The 17,540-nt window shown below is 34.7% G+C and overlaps 1 protein-coding gene across 3 annotated transcripts in view; it reads right to left on the bottom strand.

The window, feature by feature from the left end:
- Positions 1-17,540, bottom strand: part of SEMA3D (semaphorin 3D) — a 214,417-nt gene that overhangs the window by 78,032 nt on the left and 118,845 nt on the right. For all 3 annotated transcript variants that reach the window (XM_009002554.6, XM_078342090.1, XM_002751650.8), the window contains 3 exons: positions 16,596-16,658; positions 7,931-8,050; positions 2,315-2,408 (listed from right to left, as the gene is read on the bottom strand). In XM_009002554.6, coding sequence (XP_009000802.1) covers positions 2,315-2,408; positions 7,931-8,050; positions 16,596-16,658 — 277 coding nt within the window. The remainder of the gene's footprint in view (positions 1-2,314; positions 2,409-7,930; positions 8,051-16,595; positions 16,659-17,540) is intronic.

Raw genomic sequence — 17,540 nt, 5'->3', positions numbered from 1 at the left:
AGAAGAGGGGAGCAGGGATCCATGTTCCCTCATATTAGTCATGGTGTTGGGTAGGGGCGGGTGGAGGGGCAGGAAGAAGAATGTTCCTGCAGGAGAATAAGTTGTCTCTTTGAGAGCTAAACGTCTACTATTTCAAGATTTTATTTATTTATTTATTGCGATGGAGTTCTCTTGCCAGACTGGAGTGCAGTAGCGTGATCTCAGCCTTGGTTCACTGCAACCTCCACCTCCTGGGTTCAAGTGATTCTTCTGCCTCAGACTCCCAAGTAGCTGGAATTACAGGAGCGCACCACCACACCCCGCTAATTTTTGTGTTTTTTAGTGGAGACAGGGTTTCACCATGTTGGGCATGATGGTCTCCATCCTCTGACCTCACGATCCGCCCATGTCTGCCTCCCAAAGTGCTGGGACTTCAAGCGTGAGCCACCATGCCTCGCCCTAGAAACCTTCTTAGTCAACTATTTTGTTTCACATTTAATAGAACAATGTAAAAAATGGCAAATCCCTACAGAGCATTTAGATTTTATAAATGCCTAAATATGAGAACGAATACATCGTTTTATCACTGAAATTTATTTTTTCTTAGAAACATATCTTTAAAATTCTGCCTTGTATAAGAAGGGATTAAGATACTTTCTACAGATGCTGATTATATCAGCTTTCAGTGAAAGATCAGGGATAATTCAACCTTAAGAATGAGAATAGTGGCCGGGCATGGTGGCTCACACCTATAATCCCAGCACTTTGGGAGGCCGAGGCGGGTGGATCACGAGTTCAAGAGATGGAGACCATCCTGGTCAACAAGGTGAAACCCCGTCTCTACTAAAAATACAAAAAATTAGCTGGGCATGGTGGTGTGCACCTGTAGTCCCAGCTACTCAGGAGGCTGAGGCAGGAGAATTGCTTGAACCCAGAAAGCAGAGGTTGTGGTGAGCTGAGATCGTGCCATTGCACTCCAGTCTGGGTAACAACAGCAGAACTCCGTCTCAAAAAAAAAAAAAAAAAAGAATGAGAATAGCTAACTTCTAAAGGAAACACACACACACACACAGAGAGAGAGAGAGAGAACTCCAGCAACACAAAGTGGACGTGGATAAAGGTACTGCTTCCATCCTCTTACAGTATTTACCTACAGTGTATCAGGTAAATGGCAATATTTGATTTGGGGCATATTTTTTAAAAAGAAAAATAATAATAACAAAGACATTATTAAAACTTTTGGTAAGAGTAAAAGAAGCGAACTATTACTTTGAAACCTATAAAACTGCAAGTATTTGAATGTTTTGTCAGGAAAATTATATTTCAACATAAAAATTAAATCTGAATATCCAGGCTTTAAAACTTCTTCCTTGTACCTAAAATTACTTGGAGATTCAGAGGGGGAGTAACAAATGCTGCCAATCTATTGTTTGTTTTGTTCTTTATTAAGGGTGTGCCAACTCCACTTCACAGATCAGAATCACAAACCATCTATCTCATTTTCTGAGAATAATGACTGACCATTAGTCACATAATTTTAAAAAAACACAAACACACACATGCTGTCACTTCAAAGCAAAATCACTAGTTCTCACTAAGTGAAAATTAAAATGTCATGGTGTTTCACTCTTATCGTCTGTTCAAACATTTGACAGACAAGTTAAATAGAAAGAGACTAAAGTCATGAACCAAACCAAGACAAAAGGAGTCCTTATAATGGTTGAAATTCAGAAGTCTTGCCGACATTCCTTGGAACAGACTTCAGACCACACAGTACTGCTTCCTTGAACAAGATAGCTGTCTCACAAGAGAATTTAAGATGAATACTAAGTGGGAGAAGACTAGCTATGGTAGCAGAAATTTTATGTTTCCACTGATACAATCAGGTTATAGGGAAATTGCAAAGGACGATGTTGTAACATTCTATTATCTCTATTCTATAGGTTGATTAATTTGGCTTAATTTACCCACACATGGAATTGCTATATTTAACTTCCATATTAAGTCAGACAGGGGGATACCACAACATAAGAAAATCCCCAGACGTCTATATCTAAAACTATAGAACAAGTAATTATGTGTTCTTTGCATTATAAAAAATTCAATCAGAAATTCATTTAAAGAGTAACGGTGAAGACATCATGGATGGCTGTGGCCTTCCTTTACTGATAAGGATGCACAGTATAGACAAATTTAGCACTAAAATAATGGAACCAAAATGTTGGTGGAAGATTAGTCCAAAATTACCTTTAGCTCAATAACAAATTGCGATTCAGTCAGCACATGCCTCTTAGAAAACCATTTAAAAGTAAGAACTGCATGTCATTGACCTTACCTGCTAATACTGAAGCAAAAGGCTGCAGAGGATCGAAAGGACATTTCAGTCTGCCAGACTCCAAATTGTGTGTGTCTAGTTTGAATATAATGTCCTGTTGTGAGAAATATAAATACCAGTGAGCTTTTTAAAAATATTGCAATCAGTAAGAATGTGGGAGATACAAACTGAATTCCAACTGATGAATTTTATAAAACTATTATAGCATGTGCATTGTGCTGTACTCCTTAACTTTTTAGCAAATATATCTGGCATGACTCAATACCCATGTTTTGGTCTCCCTTTGCCCAAAGTAGCAATGATAATACTGAGTGAAATTTTCAAATGGAAGTACTGATGTACTCATCAACACATTTAGTCTGGACCATTATCAATATCAAAATCACCACTAAAAACACATATTTCTTAAGCTTCGTGACTTATTTATTGAGCCTAATAAAATCAGCTTCATCTTTTCAAAATAAATTTGCTATAATAATCATACTTTCAGGAAAGTTATTAAGATTTATATAACTAAGCATCTTCAACTATACAGAATTACTTAAGCCTTGCAATAGTTTTAAAAATTATAGTATAACATAAAAGTGTTCTATGGTAGGCAGTTCATTTTCAAGCTGTTGATATATCTGGGTAAAAAAATAAAAATTCTGTTGTAGTATTTTCACTATTAGGAAAACACTTTACACATTAAACCACACAGTTATTTTGGCAGAAACATCTATTTTTATAATAGTGGCCACAGACAGAATGACATTGGGAGACTTTTAGTATTCAAGGAAAAAAAATAATGTCTTAAGTTGAACTTGCCAAGAAAAAATATGAATGTATAATGAATGTGGCCCCATGAGCTTGAGTGTTTCATAGCAATGACAACACTACCATCCAGCAGAAAGGATGATGACTCACTCTGTGCATGCACTAGTTACAGAAATCCTGTATCTCAGACATTCTATGTGAAGTATCTATGAAGTTATATCAGAGCACACATGTAATAAAAAAGGGCAATTGAGTGCAACTCATGCAGAATACAAGCAACAAAGCAAAAGGGACAGAGAAAATAATTTGTTATGTTGCATTTTAGAGCTTTGTTTTTCTTTTGAACAAGACCAATAGTACTACTGCCTCATTTAAAAAAATATTGAATATTAGTAGCAATTTAAATAGCCTGGTTAACAATTGCTGGTTTATAATTTTAAGTAAACACACTTTAATACAAACAATAATGGTACCTAACAGTTAATAGATAGTAACCTAAGGCCAACAACGTTACACCCATTTTCTCATTAAATTCTCACCACCATCCTAATAATGCAGCTGGTAAATACTTTAATAATTTCAACCTTGCAAACATCATATTGAGGAATAAAGGATTACTGATCTTGTTCATTCACATAGCTAGTAAGGGCCAAAGCAGGAGGTTAAATTCATGACTGTCTCCAAAGTTTATCCTCTTAACTAATCTAGTCTCAGAATTTCAAACTATAGATTTTAAAATGTGTTGAAATTAATTTATAGACCCACTGTGACTATGTAACATGATCAAGTTCAATTATGTTTCATTTGAATAGGTCAACTAATGAAAAGTTGTTATAGTGGAACCTAGCTATGAAAAACAAGTTTAATGAGATCACATTTAGGGTGTGCTTCCCAACTGTGGACGGGGTCAGAGATATGCCAGGGGAAAACAACTCTAGATGGTGACTCAGAAGCATATTTAAATATCATTAAGGGTACATTATTCGCCACAGATCAAATAAACCCATTGACTCTACCGTCCATAATGTGACATTGTAAAGAGAAAAGTAAACTGAATTCTGGTGCCCCAAAAAATTCCACAAAAAAGCTGAAAAAAAAAAAGAAGGAAGGAAGGGACGAAGAGAGGAACTGAGCGAAAGAGGAAGGAAAGAATAATTAAAGAAATAAAAAAAAAATACCTGGGAAAATGTAACAGTGGATCCAAGGTACTAAACTCTTACAATTATATAGACTTCTGTTTTTGAATACATTTGATTAAATTATCCATGGAAGCCCATTAAACTGATATTTGTGGAAGCTGAGGACAAGGTCTCCCTTTATAATCTACTGGAAATAGGAGACAGCAAGAAAGCAAGTTTCCTTGAGCCAGTCAAGGACTCGTACAAGAAAATAATATTTTAAAAAATGGATGATTCAATGTGCTTCCTGAAACAAACTGATTGAATTAATGGCACTCCATATTTTGAGACTTCAATTTTATAAGATTGCTTTCATAAAGTTCCTTATTCTTGATTAATTATGCACAAAGCACCTATCTGAGCTACATGGTTGGAAATATGGGCAGAGAAGTAAAGATGATATAAGTAAGTAGAAATAATACTAAAAAAACATTTAATTATCACAACAACTAAGCAACATTATTGTCAATATCATGCCCATTTAAAGATGAGATCTGCAGCAGCAGGGAAAAGATCCCAGAGGAAATGATCCCAAGCCAAGCATTAAACAGCTATCAAGTTTTCCCAGTACTGCAGGATATAAATATTATTTTATGTAAATATGTAAAGTATACATATTGTATAAATCCAAGCCTCTTTACCTTTCTGTGTTTCTGTTACCTAATAATGGATGAATATTAAGTGACTAGAATAAAGCAAGTGCTATGCCAAAGAATATGCAATCATTTTCTCATTTTATTCTCAAAATTACTTGTGAGATAGTTACTATTATTATTTTACTGAATAAGCAGAAGGTTAGAAAGTTTATAGAGTATGCATACAGCCATGGAGTTAGTAAATGACTGGAGCCATATTTCAATCTCTGGCCATCTGTCCTCAAGTTACTATTAGAAGTTGTTGACAGCAGCACAGACTTCTTTCTTAAATTCCAGCTCCAGTTGCCCACTTGGCATGACTCAAATGAACATGTCTCAAATGCAGAATGTGAAAAACTAACTCACCATATTTCCCTCAAACTTGCTACTACTCTCACCTCAATAAATAACACCACTCTTCAACTCACTGGCAAAGTCAGGAATCTCGGATTCATCTTAGCTTTTCTCACTTTCTTTCCATTGCCCCAGCTGCACTGCATAGTAGTCACTGAAGAATAGCTTCCTCCACTCCTTTGGTGTATTGCTATTCCTTCTTCCCAGCCGCCTCAGGAGGAGCCTTATTTATTTGAAAACGGAAGGGACTTCTAAACTCCCTCTAGAAGTACAATGATTTCTTGGGACTAATGATTCATTTAAAAAGTTAACACTTTTCATGCAGGGCTACCATACAATTACCTGTACTCCAGACCAGCTGAAAACTCAAAGTTCAATGCCCCTGTTTACTCATAATTCTCTTATCCCTGGAATTTGTAAATTTGACTGCCCCAGGACTTCTTGACAGTCTCAAGGTAAGTAATTAGCCCGATCTAAACTGGCTTTCAGCACTTGTGACTTTTTTTTTGGTAGATGGAGTCTTGCTCTGTCACTCAGACTGGAGTGCAGTGGTGCAGTCTCGGCTCACTGCAACCTCTGCCTCCCAGGTTCAAGCAATTCTTCTGCCTTAGTCTTCAGAGTAGCTGGGATTAGAGACACGTGCCACCACAGCTGTCTAATTTTTGTATTATTAGGAGAGACAGGGTTTCACCATGTTGGCCAGGCTAATCTTGAACTCCTGACCTCAGGCGATCCAGCCACCTTGGCCTCCCAATGTGTTGGGATTACAGGTGTGAGCCACCATGCCCAGCCAGCACTTGTAACTTTTAAGGAGCTATAGAACACTATTTTGCCCCTTCAGCAGGTTGTGAAGGTTGCCCTTTATCATCAGGCCTCAAAACACACCAAGCTGTGGGGCTATATCACCTAATTACACCCTATGCAATGAGCTACTGTTATATATTAACCTTCATCAAAGCCAGACAGGAGAACATTACACCACCAACCAAGAATGATGGATTCAAGTTGCCAAGTCTCCTAGTGGTTCAGTAATTTAACTATCAGGGTTGCTTTATTTTCAAACAGTTAAGTCTGGGCTGGTTATACAAGTTGGTTAGAGAGGAAAATCTATCCATCCACAGTTGTGGGTTTGATCTCTGTGTGAATCAGCTAAGACAAATGTAAAGAAACCTTTTCCATAAGCCCAGACTTTATTTTCAAAAACATAGCCAATTATCCTGCAAATATGTGTGGTTACTCCCAAAAAAAAGTACAGTCATGCATCACTTAATGACAAGGGTATGTTCTAAGAAATACATTGTTATGCGATGTCATCATTGTGTGAACATCACAGAGTGCACTTACATGACCTAGATGATACAGACTACTGCATCCCTAGGCTATATGGTGTAGCCTATGGTTCCTAGACTAGAAACATGTACAGCTTGTTACTGTTGAATACTACAGGCAACTACAGCACAATGGTAAGCATTTGTGCATCTAATTATGTAAGCATAGAAAAGATACAGTAAAAATAGGGTAATATAATCTCATGGGCCTGCCATATTATATGCAGTTTGTTGTTGATGGAAACCCTGTTATGATATACATAACTTTACTTACATAAACACGAGGATGACATCGTACACCACCAAAAAACAACTGGGAGGACATATCCTAAAGGTCAGTTGGGCTCTAGAGATAGACTGCATTTATTCAATTTGTTGGAAGACCATTTATTAGTTGGGTGATTTATCATGTTATTTATTCCATTGAGACTTAAGTTTTACTAAACTCCAATTTGGGAGTTAAAATGACACTGGCTATATCGAGAGTGTTGTGAAATTTCAAAGCAATAATCCATGTAAAGTGCATGGGATGAAGTCCATAACACAAGAACAGCCAAAGTATTGGTAATTAATTTAACTGCAAAAATATGCATGTTTCTCACTTATTAAAGTGCTCATTGATATCTGGAACACATTAATCTTAATTAATACATCCTTTATTTCCATTGTTGCAATTTGGTCCAGCAGAAACAATAAATTCATTGTGCCAATGACTCTTTACACAATTAAAAGAAAATTATTAAAATACACTTTGCTTAGTGTCCACTATTATAAACATACATAACAGGTCAACTTTATTGGAGAGAAAATGAAATTATTTCTATAATGCAATTATGCTGTAAGATCTTATGGAAAATGAATTTTTATCAATAGCAACATACTATATATATGTATTTAAAAAGGAAAGTCAGGAGAAAATAAAGACAGACAAAGAGCCCATAGAAAACAAACATTTTAAACATTTTTACACTATTAATTTTGATTATCCCGCTAAAAAACACTTTTAATAGAAAAACATTTGTATTAGGTAGATCAAGTATACCGTGGAAATGACAGTCAATAAAATGGCTAGCAACATGAGTTACTATTTGTTCATAAACTATATGTTTTCTGTTTTGTTTTGTTTTGTATTTGTTTTGTTTTAATACAGGATCTCACTATGCTGCTTAGGCTGGATTTGAATTCCTTGGCTCAAGTGAGCCTCCGATTTCATCCTCCTGAGTAGTTGGGATTACAGGCATGCACCACCATGCCTGGCCATATATGTTTCAGCATTGATATTCAAATCTGCCTGTTTTATGTTATAGGAATTAAGTACAAGATATTACAATAAGTTATGCTTTTCATGCTTTTTCATTATATTACCTCCTTGTAGACTCCAAGATCAATATATCCACATATTGGATGAAATGCTCCAGTTCCACACACGTATATGTGAGTTTTGTTATAGGGCTGAAGTACTCTGATGAAATTTGCACATTCTGTCTATTGGGCATAAAAATTAAAAGCATTAACACACAATTCCAGTTTTTGAAATATTATCATTTATGCCACCTGTTTTCCAAGTAGATCAATCATCAAAAATAAAAGCACAAATGAAAAAGATTTATGATAAATTCTAGACAACTGATGTAGCAAAGGAGCAAGACAAATATAGAAACTATGGCTTAAAGGAGTAGCTTTTTTGATTTTTGAAGTTATAAAAGCATTAAACTAATCAGAATTAGATTAATTAGAATGCAAGTCTGTATAGTGGTACTCAAGAGAGGCCTAGAAAATGGATATAAACAGAATATGAATTAGACATTCATATTTAAAATTTTCTCCTTTAATTTTTTAGAGATGAGGTCTCTCTTATGTTGTCCAGATTGGTCTCAACCTCCTGGGCTCAAGAGATCCTCCCAACTCAGCCTCCTGAGTAGCTAGGACTATAGGCACCCACCACCGTACCTGGCATTCTCACTTTCTACAAGAAATACAAAGAGCACAAAATCTATCTTTATCTGTTGTTAACCACATAATTTATACCATATAGCTACTACTGTTTGCAATGTCATTTGTCTCAGCTTCACTGAAACAAAACACTGAACACAAACGTGAATCTCTACATGTGTATTCTATTCTTACTGAGGAGATGCCCTAACACTTACTGCCATTTGTTTTCAAATGTTACAGAGCCTTTAAGAATCAGATTATTTCCTAATGATTCCAACAATCTCTGTTTTTTTCTCATAGACTTTTGTTACACCAAGTCAAATTTTTGAAGAAATTTTTGGTTCTTTTGATTTTGCATATGCTTATGCCTCAAAATATTTCTTTATGTCATCATTATCTCTAGAACATAATACTTTTATATGCTTTAGATAGTAGTAAATAGTGCCTCTCTCTTTTTCAAAGTATTTATTCTTGTTATTATATATTGTTTTCAATCTATCTCATGCAAGTGATACTCTATATAATTGTTAGATGCAATGTCTTAACCATGGCTTCATGATTACTGGATCCAAAGACCCCTAAGTAAACACTGGGCTGGAGCACACTTTTATTCTAGGTTGGCTTTACACAGGAGACACGCAAGTGTTGGGTTATTAAGGAAGCTGGTAACCTGAGAAACCACTGGATTTCATAGAAAAAGTCGTTTCTTCCTGCCTGAGTGGCCATAAGTTACTCACCAGTCAGGCATGGACCTGAAGGTCACTGTTACTATTAGGGTTCCTAGAAATAATATATTAAAAAACAAACAAACAAACAACAACAACAACAAACAGCATCAGACAATAACCTAACTGGTAGGGTGGTTTTTAGGATGAAATAAAATTTTTTTAAGAGCAGACAACAGCTGGTCACAGTGGCTTATACCTGTAATACCGGCACTTTGAGAGGCTGAGGTGAGCAGACCACCTGAGATTGGGGGTTGGAAATCAGACTGACCAACATGGAGAAACCCCATCTCTACTAAAAATACAAAATTAGCCAGGCATGGTGGAGTATGCCTGTAATCCCAGCTACTCTGGAGGCTGAGGCAGGAGAATGGCTTGAACCGGAGAGGGGTAGGTTGTGGTGAGCCGAGATCATGCCATTGCATTCCAGCCTGGGAAACAAGAGTGAAACTCCATTTCAAAAAAAAAAAAAAGGCAGACAATGACTTAATAATAGGATTGTTATATACAATGAAATAATATAAATTTGACACTTGTTTATTCCTTACCCTGATTTTGAGCTATACAAAATACCAATATCCTAGTAGCTGCTCTATTTTTAAAGTGAATAACTATGTCTACAGATCTGAGTTAGAATATTTCAACTAGCCTACATTTTTTTTTTTTTTTTCCAGACAGGGTGCTGGAGTGCAGTGGTGCAATCTCAGCTCACTACAACCTCCGCTTCCTGGGAGCAAGCAATTCTTCAGCCTCAGCCTCCTGAGTATCTTGAACTACAGGTGAGAGCCACCAATGCCTAGATAATTTTTGTATTTTTTTTTTTTTTTTTTTTTTTTTTTTTTGTAGAGAGAGGGTCTCGCTTTGTTACCTAGTCTGGTTGGAAACTCCTGGCCTCAAGTAATCCTCTCTCCTTGGCCTTCCGTGAGCCATCGTGGCAGGCCAATACTAATAGTTTTGAACTAACAATGAAGACAAAGTAATATGAGAAGAGAGAAGATAAAAGTAAAGAAATGTACATTATCACCAAGTAAATGTTAATGACAACTTCATGGCTAGGGTAGGAGGCTTTATTATCCAGCCTTGATTTTGCTCACTCATGCCCACATTTTGAAAAGACTTTTATTCCTTGGGTTTTCCTGCACAAAGGGATTAATGCATAGGGGAGAGCTACACAAAAAGTAGCACGCAGGGCAGGGAAGAGTAAAATCATATGGCCACTGAGGAGGACCAACTCACTGCCAATTATTTTGTCATTTTTTCAAAAGCTCAGTGTTACTAAACAACCGTAGAATTTAGAAAGTAATTTTGCAAAATTCTGAAAGAAATATTTGGATAAAGAAATATTACTCCCTTTCCAGATTTTAAATTATGGAGTCAAACAGATTAGAAGCTATGCATGACACAGCACTCTTTAAAACGGCAAATATGGCCAGGGGTAACATTTTATACACAGTGGGGATACAATTTTGGTGATTACTTTTTAAAAACATTCTGAATCACACCTAAAGTATTTCATTTTCTTTCACTTTTCTAGGACTACTTTATTAAAATGGTGCTAGTCCTAGAAAGTAACCTAATATGCCAATTTCCTGACTTGACAAAACAGACCTAGGATTAATTTAGGAAATTCCTCCCTTCTGTCTGATTGCGCTAACATGAAATAAAACAAAGTATGGGTTAATCTTGAATTATCTGACACGGATTACAAAATCCTCAATTGTGCTCAAAGTTTTCTGTAGGGAAGTTGAGAGAGATAGTTCTCTAAGTGCCCAGAGGCAATAGAAAACCATTGGCTGCCTGAGGAAAAGAAACCTGTGAACAGAGATCCTGAAAGATAAGGTCTGTAGCTTTTAATTTTGCCTAAGGCTGACATTTAAGCCAAACAATCCTTGTTGCAAAAAGCTTTACAATGACTTCCCTTTCAATTCATAACTTCATTTTTTTTAAGTCTCAAAGATCCTGTGTTGTTTTATTTTTATGCACAAAGTTTCAAAGATTTGTTTAAATATCATGATCAATAATTAACTTGATTTAATTCACTTAGTGACATGCAAGGCTATCAATGGTAGTGTAATTCTCTGAGACACGAAAAAAGATAACTTTGAGAAGTAGCCTTTGTAACTTTCCTTGAAAGCTAATTTGTCAGCTGTTGCCCACAATGGCAATCATTGCATGTGACCAAAGAATCCAGGGAGTAATATATTCAACTTAGGAAACGTATTGAATTTCTCCTGCCTTCCTTTATTCCTCCTATCTACATGGCTTTCCATAGGTCCTATCCTACCCCCACTGGAAAAAAAAGAAAAAGTGAAGAGTGGGAGGAGAAGAGAGAAAGAACCAAAACAAACATCAACTTTTTAATTATCTTAAGTAATATTAGATGTTTCAATATTTTCTCTCTCATGTACATCTGTACATATATAAATAGCTAACTAAGACAAATATAAAGCCAAATTCCTACTTAGGAGAAAATATGTAGTAGTCTATGCATTAACACTTAGAATTTTAGTTTCTCCCCAGATACCTGGAAAGATAATAGCAAAATAGAAGTACTTGTAATTCTCAAGATATATGTAGATGCCAATAAAATCCAATACAGCTTTATATGTATTCTGATAACTGACTTACAATTGTTAATTTTAATTTATTCACATTAATTTAATTTAAATTGTTAATCTAATTTGTTATGTTAAATATTAGAAGTCTCATCTGGTTTTATTTTTAATGTGTGCTGTAGAATATTGTGCTCATCAAACATTCTTTGACTTTTCACCTATGCTTCTTGCTGTGCTACACGTTAGGCTTGTCTAGAAGTTCTCAGGCAGGATCCAGGTTGCAGAGATACTGGTTTAGGTCTTAAAATCTTAAATCTTAAAATCTTTAAAATATTTTAATGGATTGTTAATACTTCCAAATAAAAATAGAAAAACTCATATATCACATGTATCTTTTAAAAACAGAGATCTAACAGTCAAGATTTCTACAGAGCAATAATCAGTTACAGTATAAGTGCAAAAGAAAACATTTTTCTAAAAAAGATAGAAATTCCTATTTAAATAAAAACTATACATCAAATAAGGTAACCGATAAAGACTATGTTTTTCATGAGTGGAACACAAGGTAATACACTATATGTATACCTCATATATATTAATGTTATATATATGTGTACATATACATGTGTGTATATATATATATATATTTTATAAATCTAAATAATCAGCAAGAAAAAGGCAAACATAGAAATTTAAAAGAAACAGGCTGCATGGATATGCTATTTAAAATTTTTATTTTAAATAAATAAAACAACTGTATAAGATGTTTAGTGTTTAGAGTAATGAAAAAATATTGAGGTAAAACAGCAAAAATAATTTTCTTTTTATTGGCAAAGAATAAATATACATTTTTATTCATTTCTATGCATTTGTATTAAGCATCAACCGTATGTTGTATCCAATATTAAGAATGGTATAATAGGTAAATACACCCTCACTTGCTCACATCCTGCCAGTTAAAGCATATGAGGTATAAACTTCCTGGAGGGCAATTTGGTAAAATGTTTATAAAAAATTTTATGTCCTTAACTAGTGAAAGTCTACTCAATAATCAAAGATGTTTGCAATATTTTATATAAATGTTTTTCATGTACGGTGTCATTTTCAATAGTAAAACTGAGTATGTACCAAAATTCTAACAATAGGGGATTGATGATATAATATGTAAATAAATGCAGTTTAGCTATTAAAAGTAGTGTCATAAAAAGGATTTAATGTCATAGGAAAATACTCATGGCAGTGTGTGAAGTTAAAAAAAAGTATTTTAGGTGACTATGTACACAATTATTTCATTGTGAAAAATAGTAAATAGATATGATAGGAGAATAAACATCAGAATGTCACCAGCTATCTCTGGTCAGTGTTCATGGTGGGAGAGGTATTTATAAACAGCTTGTTTTTCTTTTTTGCTTGTATATAATTTGCAAACTTTCTACGGTGAACATTCTATATTATTTTTAGGCTTTCTTGAGAGAAAGAAAAGAAGAAGAAAAGAAAGTGGAAGAGGAAGGAAGGAAGAATATAATCAAAGAACTGAAGTTCTGGAAGACACTTTAACTCTGTGTACTGTGTCTGTGGGGATAGGCTCTGCCTCTCTGTGGTTAAGTGGACAGACAGAGCCCAGGCTCTCCTCACCCTTCGGTTTCTTTTGCCTGCAGTAAGCTGTTGAACCCACAATTATGCAGTCAGAACTAAAGACATTCTTCAGTTACTTTCTTTTGTATAAGTTTCTTCTCAACAGAAGCAAAATACCACCTCATATCTTCCTGCGACTTCTACCCTTCTTTGGATTAAACTGGGGACTGTGTTCAACAAAGTTAGATAGTTCCCTTTTGTTTCCTCATCTTCTACTGTCCCCACCCCAATCAGCTGACTTTCTTTAGGGTAAATAATTCACTGTTTTGAAGTTATATAGTACCTTTGTGTAAAGGGACAGTCTTTCCAAACACTTGTTAATCCTAAACACACTCTTGGGAAGTAGGTAAAAATTACTAGAGAGGAAGGAGAAAAGAGTGTAATGCCAAACGTAGTAAAAGATGTCAATAAAACCGCAGAGCTGTCGTTTTTTGTTGGCCAAAATCTATGTAATGCTATTAAAAATGAGGATCTATGTTATGATTATATGACAGAGGGAAATAATTTGAAGGATATAGTTTTTGGACCTTATATATATATTTTATACTGTTATGTAAGAGCACAGACCTTGGGGCAAGACTTTTGGATTCGATTCCTGGCTTCACTATTTACCAGATGCATGACATTGGGCAAACCATTTAATGTTTTTGGCTTTAGTTTTCTCATCCAGAAAATAGAAAAAAATAATAATAAAAAGTGGCATATAGTGTGTCATAAGGATTAAATGAGATTATAAATGTAAAGCATTAAAAACAGTCCCTTGAACATAGTAACTGCTATAAAAATGTTAGATATTTCCTTCCCTTCCTTCCTTCCTTCCTTCCTTCCTTCCTTCCTTCCTTCCTTCCTTCCTTCCTTTCTTCCTTCCTCTCTCTCTTTCTTTTTTTTGCTGATTTTACGCAAAGCGCTGGCATTCTGATTGTTCTATTTTCAGGTTTAATTTATATTTAATAAAATTTTCAAGCAAAAAATGAGCTATTATTAGTAGCTCTAAAAACATTATTTTAAAGGAACAAATTAAAATAAGGTAAATATTACAAATGATCACTGCATGATTCAACATCAAACTACAGACTAGCAGGAAGCAAAAAGCTCCTCATATCTTTAATCCTGGGTTAGCAGCAAATGTGCTTAAAGGTTAGAGGTGGATACTAGTTCACAATCATGACTGAATTGGAAAAATATGTTCTACATACAGAATCCTACAAGGTCAAGGATACTACCTCCAGGAAAGTTTATCACCCTTTGCTTTAGCTTAATAAAAGGAGCAATTAAGTTACTATTTAACTGGAATTAGTGAACATACTCAAGTGAGAGCTCTGTCAGAATTTAAATCTTCACTGATTGTTTGACTTTGACTGTTTATCCCTTATCTACTCCATGGGAACACCAGTTTATTGGAGTAAATTGAAAACATCCTTTTCCTTTTGCCTCCTTATCGTATACTAAATACTGGTGAAACACAAATATAAAAATGATCGTGCTGGTTATGCCATGCTTATACTGTCAATTTAATGAAATGATTTGAAAAGCTCTCATAACCAAAGCATTTCTTTCCCCATGAGTGTTCAGTACAGTACTGGTGATTTTGCAGGCCTGGACACCTGTTTGGTGTTGGAATATTGAACCGGATGAGGATACTAAAGCCACAGGAGGACGAAGAATACATTAGAGACAAGTTTAATCCGTTTTCTTTCCAGTAACCTAAATGAAAAAACTGTTTCCCATGGCATTTTATGTTAACACTCCCTGACACATTTCTACTAATATAAATATGCCTGAGGGATGATATTTAATTCTGTTAATAACTGAATATAAAATCGGGGTAACCACTAGTTTGTTTTGTTTCATTTCAATTATTTTGCTTTGTAGTTACTATGTAGAAGTTATCATTTGAGAAGTATCTGTATCCTCCATTAGATCGAAAGCTCATGAGGACAGATATCAGTTTCATATACATATTTAGGATCTCTAAAAATATTTTTTGAATAAATGAATAACAAATGAGTGAACTAACCTGTGGCCTGAGATTAATTTGCTTTCCGAGCTTCCCCTCACATCATTAGGCATTATGTGTCATGTTGTTTTATTTCTATTACATTGATAGAGGATTTTTTAACTTAATTGGTCTTTCATATAACAAACACTATTTGTTATCATTAAACATGAAGGCATTGCTGAACTTAATACCCCTGTGTTATTGTAGTTAGAGGTGCAACTAAAGGATTGTGCAAAAGAAGCCTCAAGATATCCATGTTTCTGCCCATGTTACAACCTGTTTTCATCTTGAGTTCCATTTTGAATGTGATTTACTTTGCCAAGAAATGGAGCAATTCTCCCCATTACCACAATGCAAGAAGTGAGGGCAGAACACAGAATATCTGGCCTGAATCAGAGCATTCGGATGAGGAGAAGAGCCAGTTAGAGCCATGGCACCCATTGCTGGAGATAAATCAGGTAACACAATTAGAGGGAGAAGTTTTTGGACAGTACAAAAATTAGGGCAGACAGGACCATACCAGAGACAAAAATTCACACCTGTCTACGGGTTTTCTCTGCTCTTCAAGGCAGCCTAAATTAAAGTTTATATTAGTACCCTCTATCTTTTATGAGTTATTTTATGTAATCATTATTACTGATAGGTAAATTTTAGAGGAAGTGATTACTAGTTCTTATGCCAGAATGTTGTCATTTATTATTAACTAATTCATATTATTTCCATAATGTCACCATGTAATGGAATTCTTATAGATATTTTAAGTTTAATTTCAACTCAAATGAAATTACATATCAATTCTATGTGATGCTGAAATAACTGATGGTTTTGTGTACAAAACACATGTGCATAAATGAAAAATACATATTCCTAGAACTGTAATCTTTTTGGATGATTTAGTTTTGAATATTTTAATATGTTTCTAATCTTTGTTGTAACAAAAATAGTATTCGGAATTCATACATTAGAAAGTAAAGTGTTTCTAAATCTCTTACATTTTGTAAATAATATCATTGCTTTTGGTAAGGTAGCAATATTTCATTCTATAGTAATATTCATGTAGAATATGTTAGTTTAGTCTGAAAAATAATACACCAATATCATTAATTCAATAATGCCCAATATAAACACTTACTATCATATCAGTAGTTTTACAAAGATAATTTTTAAAGTTTCATACTTACATTGGCATCTTTCCCAGCTAATTTACATAATTCCACCCGTTCCTTTGCAGCAGGCCAATAAATCTGCAAAAACATTTCAAAGTACGTTACAATCTGAATATGTGAAACACCCTAACACTCTGCAATTCTGATTAGAGAGTGAATGTGTGGAATTGAAATGGATATTAAGCATGTTGTTAGAGTCACTGTGAGAAATTTGAGATTTAAATATTTCCCAAAGCCACCCTGAAAGTTTCTAAAAGCGTCTAGCACTATTCATTTTTTATTAATCTTCTAGTTTCTATTTTAATGTGTGTAACAGTAGATAAATTATGTTCAGAGGTCTATCAGTTCTATCACGATATCAACAGAATTTCAATGAGCATTTGCCTCAATAAGAGGCTGTATTTACTATGTTTTTCTGTGTTTACTCAGAGTATAGTACATTATAATCATGTGCCATAAAGCGTTAGAAACAACTCTCTGTTAGAGCATAAGTTCTTTCTCCAAGCCAAGGACCAGTGTGAATTTGTTGACAATATTTAACATGCTTGGAGCTCAGATGCATCTGCCACTTTGGCTAAATGTTTTATAAGCATTATCTTATTTAAATTTCACAATGACCCTCTAAGATGGCTGTACTTATTATTCCGATTTTGATGTCAGAAAACTTAGTCACATAACCTTTAAATCACATGTTGAGGACCATAAAACTTATGGCAGAACCACAATCTGACTCAAAGTCCATCTGACTCCTGAACTTGGGAGTCTCAACGATTATGTAAGTCCAGGGCTCTAAATGCATTGGTTGGTAGCTTTTAATTATGCTTCACAATCTTGAATTAAAGCCTTTTTTTCTTTCTTTTAAATTATGTCAGGAAGTTTTTGTAGGAATTCTGTCAAACTTTTTGCAAAATAAAGTTTAAGCAGTTATGTTACTCTATTAGCTTGCAGAAAGAAATGCTC

This window comes from Callithrix jacchus, chromosome 11 (genome assembly GCF_049354715.1).
Source record: "Callithrix jacchus isolate 240 chromosome 11, calJac240_pri, whole genome shotgun sequence".
NCBI lineage: Eukaryota > Metazoa > Chordata > Mammalia > Primates > Cebidae > Callithrix > Callithrix jacchus.
The sequence above is the reverse complement of the archived record's forward strand: the minus strand, read 5'-3'. Positions and strand labels throughout refer to the sequence as shown.